We start from the raw sequence: 7241 nt of genomic DNA, 5'->3' as shown, positions 1-7241 counted from the left end.
TGAGTAGTCCCTGTCGTCAGTGAGCGGGGTCTCCTCCCTGTCCACGGCGTACAGCAGCGTGGTGACCAGACCCTGACTGGGCTGCAGGTACAACAACACCAACTCTGGTAACGTCTTGAAGCGCTTCGGCTGAACCCCCTGAGATGTCTGAGAGAGAGAGAGAGGGGGAGGGGGGGGGGGGGGAGAGACAGGGACGGAGAGAGAGAGAGAGGGAGGGGGAGGGGGAGGGGGAGAGACAGGGACGGAGAGAGAGAGAGAGGGAGGGGGAGGGGGAGAGACAGGGACGGAGAGAGAGAGTCAGAGACGGAGAGAGAGAGAGAGAGGGAGGGGGAGGGAGAGAGAGACAGGGACGGAGAGAGAGAGAGAGAGGGAGGGGGAGGGGAGAGAGACAGGGACGGAGAGAGAGAGAGAGGGAGGGAGGGGGAGAGACAGGGTCGGAGAGAGAGAGTCAGAGACGGAGAGAGAGAGAGAAACAGAGACAGAGGGAGGGGGAGAGGGAGAAGGAGGGCGGAGGGAGGCAGAGAGACACAGAGGGAGAGAGAGATGAAGACAAGAGGAAGGGAGGGGGGGAGAGAGTAGGGATAGAGAGAGAGTGGGAGGGAGGGAGAGAGGGACAGGGGGAGAGAGAAAGAGACGGAATGAGAGGGAGAGAGAGAGGGGGAGGGAGGGGAAGAGAAGGAGAAGGAGAGAGAGGGGGAGGTAGACAGAGAGAGAGGGGGAGAGAGACAGAGAGAGGGAGGAAGACAGAGAGAGAGGGAGACAGAGAGAGAGGGAGACAGAGAGGGAGGGAGGGAGACAGAGAGGTAAATAGAGAGAGGTAGAGAGGTAGAAAGAGAGTGAGAGGTAGAGAAGTAGAGAGGTAGAGAGAGAGATGAGGGAGGTGTGGAAAGACGAAGAGAGAAATGTAAGGTCCAACAGGTTCTCTTTATTCTTAATGTATACTGTACAGTACATGAATAAAATCACACTGAATAATAATCCAGACGTGACGACACAGAACAAACAAAGCGTGATGTCACTGAAACCCCCAGGGAGCCCCAAAAACAGCATAATAAATCATACCAGTTGTGTTTAGCCACTTAAATCCTCTGTAGTCTGAGAAAACCGGACTTGAGTTACAACTCTACTCAGACCGCCTTTTACCCCCCAGTCTCCACCAAATCTCTTCGCCAAAAATAGCCGATCTACAAGCTCAAAGCGCGGCGCGTAGATCGCCTGTAGATCGGCTATTTTTGGCTGATGTTTCCCCCTCCTCCCCCAGAATATGGACGCTGGGGTTCAAGTGGTTAAAAAGTACCAGACAACCCCCCCCCGCCCCCCCCCCCCACCCAACAGCTCTTTATGGACGTTAAGGGGTCTGGGTGAACCCCAACATTATCATTAGGAGCGTGACAGACACATGCCTCTGATGTGGCCACAAGGACAGTCTGGAGGGTGTGTGTGTGTGTGTGTGCGTGTGTGCGTGTGTGTGTGTGTGGTATGTATGTGTGTGTGTTGGCGGGCAAGGGGGTTTGTGGAGGGGGGGGGGACTTCACAGCTGTTGGGCAGGGAGCACAAAGACTGCTGTGTGTGTGTGTGTGTGTGTGTGTGTGTGTGTGTGTGTGTGTGTGTGTGTGTGTGTGTGTGTGTGTGTGTGTGTGTGTGTGTGTGTGTGTGTGTGTGTGTGTGTGAGAGAGAGAAAGAGATCGAGATCGAGCGAGAGCACTGCTTTCCAGCTGCTACTGGAGCAAATTCAGTTTTCACTCACACACACACACACACACACACACATTATCATGAACAGACACCAAAGCTCCTCATTTGTTGTGTGTGTGTGTGTGTGTGTGTGTGTGTGTGTGTGTGTGTGTGTGTGAGTGTGTGAGTAACTTTAGTTAAGATTTAGATTTAGATTAAGAGTATACATAAAAAAACATAGATTAACAAATTAAGCCCTACATTATACAAAGCATTGCAATGTGATTTTTTTCAAAAGACCATAGTTAAGATTTAGACGAGTTAAATTACTTTTTAGATTTAGATTATTTAAAAAACATAGATTAACAAAGATATTGAAAAAAAATTATATTGTTTTGTTCCATTTTTGCAACGTAAACCTGCCAAACCTGTGTTTTATTGCTGATTAAGCTCATTTGGGGAGAGAGAGAGAGAGAGACTCTTTACAGGGTTCTTGCACCATTTTGAAAGTCAAATTTAAGACTTTTTAAGACCTTTTTAAGACCTCAACAAATGTAATTTAAGACCCAAATAAATGTCGCAACAATGTCTTCCTATATTGAAATTGGCTAATGGGAGTGCAGGCCAGCGGGTGGTAAAACTTCTATTAATCCATTAAGACCGGGAACGCATCTGTGTCATTTTAAGATTTTTGGGTATTCAAAAATAGCAGATCTACAAGCTCATAGCGCGGCACCGATATAATACCTCCCCCTACAGGCTGGTATTATAATATGTTACTCTCTACCTCCCCCTACAGGCTGGTATTATAATATGTTACTCTCTACCTCCCCCTACAGGCTGCTATTATAATATGTTACTCTCTACCTCCCCCTACAGGCTGCTATTATAATATGTTACTCTCTGACTCCCCCTACAGGCTGGTATTATATGTTACTCTCTACCTCCCCCTACAGGCTGGTATTATGATATGTTACTCTCTACCTCTCCCTACAGGCTGGTATTATAATATATTACTCTCTACCTCCCCCTACAGGCTGGTATTATAATATGTTACTCTCTACCTCCCCCTACAGGCTGGTATTATAATAGGTTACTCTCTACCTCCCCCTACAGGCTGGTATTATAATATGTTACTCTCTACCTCCCCCTACAGGCTGCTATTATAATATATTACTCTCTACCTCCCCCTACAGGCTGGTATTATGATATGTTACTCTCTACCTCTCCCTACAGGCTGGTATTATAATATATTACTCTCTACCTCCCCCTACAGGCTGGTAATATAATATGTTACTCTCTACCTCCCCCTACAGGCTGGTATTATAATAGGTTACTCTCTACCTCCCCCTACAGGCTGGTTATTATAATGTGACTCTTTACCTCCCCCTACAGGCTGGTATTATAATGTGACTCTCTACCTCCCCCTACAGGCTGGTATTATAATGTGACTCTCTACCTCCCCCTACAGGCTGGTATCATAATATGTTACTCTCTACCTCCCTCTCTACCTCCCCCTACAGGCTGGTAGGGCCTGTAAAAGGCCAATCAAAAAGAAGGCCATAAAAAAAAACGATGATTTTTAAGTCCACGGAAATAATGAATTAACCTGAAGGTTAAGGATGATTTAATTTTAATATAGTACAAGAATAGTGTAACTATCTGTAAAATATAACCAATTTATTTAATAAAATTATGTATTGGGTTATAGCCTATTTGTCTCAATATTTGTCACATTCAGCCCTGGACTTCACTGACTGTAGGGGTCACATTAATCACATTAGAATCACAGATTAGAGATTTTATGTATTTCCCCTATTTTCTGTATTTTTCACTATTTAAAATATAGTATTTCTTAATTTTTAATAATTATAGCTTGTAGATAGGCTTTTTTCACCATTTGAAATTGTTTTAAAATAAAAGGAACAGTTTTCCCAACCGACAGAGAGTCAGAGACAATATTTAGCCTATATATGGTTCTGTATTAGTGTATGAGTCAGTTTTAGCAGATTGCATTCTAATTGGCTACTGTAGACTGCCTATCAATTTCATGGGCCTGGGTAGGGCCACCTGGCCTGGTGGAGATCTGCCCTGTTGCGCAGCAGCACAGCAAGTGAAGGCTCAAACTGTGTGTGTGTGTGTGTGTGTGTGTGTGTGTGTGTGTGTGTGTGTGTGTGTGTGTGTGTGTGTGTGTGTGTGTGTGTGTGTGTGTGTGTGTGTGTGTGTGTGTGTGTGTCACAACAGCATCCAAGTTGATTTACTTCTGATCAGTCAAACATTTTCTTATCACTTGAAACTGTTGCCTGATGACAGCTGAGGGGGAAGCGTCCGTCGTTTCTATTCCACATTGTAACCAGTGACATCCGTTATATAGCATACATTTGTTGTTAGCACTTAGCATTCATTAGCATGCTCTGTAGCAACAAGTAGGCTACTGCCAAACAGTGCTCAACTACAACTACTGCTATCTTTATCAACCAAAACGGTCACGGGGGCTCTGATTTTGCCCAATGTCCACTTAAATGAGCTTCTGAGCTTACACAGACACCTGGAGCAAATTAATTAACGAGCGACACTGCAGCGCTGACGGCCGGGCAACGAGACAATCTCGTCAACTCCAGCTGAGTGAGTGACTGAGAGAAGGAGAAGAGAGACAGGGGAGGGCGGGGCTATCAGCCTATGGAACACACACTGACTGCTGTGTGTGCGTCTCTCACCCGCTCTCAACACAATGGGAGAGATGGAGGAGCGTACTGATAATATATCTTTATGGAAAATTCAACACTAGAATACGCACAAATGTTTATGGCTTTCATTTTCCCATGAGCCTTAAAAACATAACCTTCAAATTTAATACCTACGGTCAAATTTAAGACAAATTAAGACCTTAAATTCCCGATATTTTTTTTAAGACAATTTAAGACTTTTTAAGGACCCGCGGGAACCCTGCTTTATATGGCAACATTCCAACAGCAATACACATCTTCATGTTCATTAAAGACAAAACTAAGTGAACCCAAAAAAAAGAGGACCCAGCACAGCGAAGGAACCCAAAGTCAACACTCTGCACCAATTTTTTAAACCTGAAAATCTCTTGCTTGATAAAACACCCTCTTCCTGTTAACCTGTCCTCATCACCCCTCATCCCGACATCTACATTACTATTGTATTCTTGGGAACAGATATGGGAAATGTTCTTATTCACTTAGATTATACAAAAAAAAAGATTAACAAATTAAGCCCTTAACAAAAATATTGAAAATTATATTTTAGTTTTGTTCCATTTTTGCTTTGGCAATGGGGAGAGGGAGAGAGAGACCCCCTCTTTAAACAAAGAGTGAATTTGGATGTCAAAGGAAATGGCCAGTCTCCTGCTGGGTCTTTGTCTGGCAGAGGAACGGTAAATCACTGATTTCCAAATGTATATAGACAAATTTCACAGTAAACATTTTCAACTGTAAATTTCCAATGACATACAAAAACACCAGCAAACTGCGGGTTTACTGAGCAACTGCAATTGCCCGAATTTGCCCATTAATGCCTCTTTTCATGCAGTGTGTGTGTGTGTGTGTGTGTGTGTACCTGTACAGCCAGAAACCCCTCTTCATCTGGAAGGATTCTGTACGTGTGGACATGCTTCTGAAACCTAGAGAGAAAGACATTTTTACGTTTTATCATCTTATTTTATTTAGCAGGCCCATATTTCAATTGTACACACTACACACTTTACTTTGATTTTCATTCACAATGGCTTTGGCCCGGTTAACTTAGGTTTGCCATGCCAATAAAGCCCTTTGCATTGAATTGAGAAAGTAAGCAAGAGAGAGTGAGAGAGAGTGAGAGAGAGTGAGAGAGAGGGAAAGACAGAGAGAAAGAGAGAGACCTAGAGAGTAAGCAAAGAGTGAGAGAGAGAGTCTGCCTCTGAGAAAGGGAGAGAGTTCCTTCATGGCAAATTCTTCATCCAAACTGACAAATTCCATGAGAAAATTCCATATTGATTATGAGTGTGTGTGTGTGTGTGTGTGTGTGTGTGTGTGTGTGTGTGAGGGGGGACAGCGGTGAATGTTCAACCTGTCGCTGTCCATCAGTATATACAGTATGCAGGCTTGAGCTTATAATCAGTAAAATACAATACAATACAGTAGAGTACAAAATAAAGACCAGAACACACGTCATTATAAATCAAAACAGATGCACAGTAAAATAATAGTGAGTGTACAAATAAAACCGAATGGACCTTTTTGGTTCCATTCATACACCCCGAGTTACAATATTTTAAACTCATTCTCTTAACCACTTGAACCCTGGCGTCCCTGTTCCAGGCTGAACATTCGGCGAAAATAGACAATCTACACGTTGTGTCATGAAGCGTTTGGGGGGCTTGTAGATCAGCTATGTTCGGGAAACAAAATGTAGCTTAGAGCGAAAACAGAAGGGGGCCTGGTATGGAGCCATGGTGGACTCCAGTCAGCTTTATCATCAGTGCCTCAAAACCCTACATCATCAAATTGGCCAACACATTGTTTCACTTCTCATTGTTTGCACAGAATGCAAAACACTAAACACAGTTGTCATGGTGCAGATGCTATTCTCATTTCAATTCCAAAACAGATTGTTTATTTTCCTCTAGTACTGGCTATTTACATTTCCCATTCGCATTGACACAGCTGTTCATTTGGGTAAGTCATTGCACGCAAAATAAAGTACTATGTACACATGAATTAACCCATTAGGACCAGGATTCTTTTGAAAAATCGTGAAAATTTGTGCTATTCTTTGAATATATGTTTTTTTAAAGCGAACATTTTTAACTCAAATCTTTGCTTCTGGGGATTCTACGAAAGTCTTCTAAATCCTGCTAAATGTTGCTATAATATCAGTGGTTCTCAAACTTTTTTCGTGTCAAGGACCCCTAAAATGATATGTATTTATCCTAAATCAAAGACCGGTCCAGAATGACCATAGACCATCACCGACACTGGTTCAACTGGGCTAACGATTACAAAAAGCTAATCTGGGACAGAGAAGCAGCACTGCTATTCCTGCTCAATTTAAATGTTTTGAATAAGAAATGATCAGTTCTCAAAGAATCATTTGTTTGCTTATCTTTCCCTTGGCCTGTCTGACTCTGGAACGATGTTATTATCAAACCATCCAACAAAATGTATGATGGAAGACTAGAAGATGTGTCTATAACGTGTGTCACATGACACATATCGTCTTGGTTGGGTGTTACTTTTCAGCATTCAAATTCAAAAATAGCAAAAGCTTTTGTGTGACGCTGTAGTGTGATCAACTAGGGCTTTAATTTACGAAAAAACACAACAACTTGGAGAAAGGAGGTTTCTACCCGACAGACTAACGACATAAATGGACGGGTGTGGATTGAGATGCACTCAGTCAGCATTGATCTAAAATCTGATTAATCTAAAAGGTGGAGGAAATTAAAGCATAAAAAAACGGAATTTTAGAATAAACATGATCGCTAGTGCAGTGGTTCTCAAACTTTTTCGTGCCAAGGACCCCCAAATTGACATATATATATGGCCACGGACGCCCCTCTGAAA

General features: G+C 43.1%; 1 protein-coding gene across 1 annotated transcript in view; it reads right to left on the bottom strand.

The window, feature by feature from the left end:
• Positions 1–7241, bottom strand: part of inppl1a (inositol polyphosphate phosphatase-like 1a) — a 73105-nt gene that overhangs the window by 43609 nt on the left and 22255 nt on the right. Inside the window, exons 2-3 of the mRNA XM_080428661.1 lie at positions 5257–5320; positions 1–147 (exon numbers count right to left, since the gene is read on the bottom strand). The exon at positions 1–147 is cut by the window's left edge and continues 1 nt beyond it. Coding sequence (XP_080284787.1) covers positions 1–147; positions 5257–5320 — 211 coding nt within the window. The remainder of the gene's footprint in view (positions 148–5256; positions 5321–7241) is intronic.

This window comes from Gymnoscopelus braueri (genome assembly GCF_963280865.1).
Source record: "Gymnoscopelus braueri genome assembly, chromosome: 5".
Classification (NCBI taxonomy): Eukaryota; Metazoa; Chordata; class Actinopteri; order Myctophiformes; family Myctophidae; genus Gymnoscopelus; species Gymnoscopelus braueri.
Note: the sequence above shows the minus strand (reverse complement) of the source record. Positions and strands in the feature narration are given on the sequence as shown.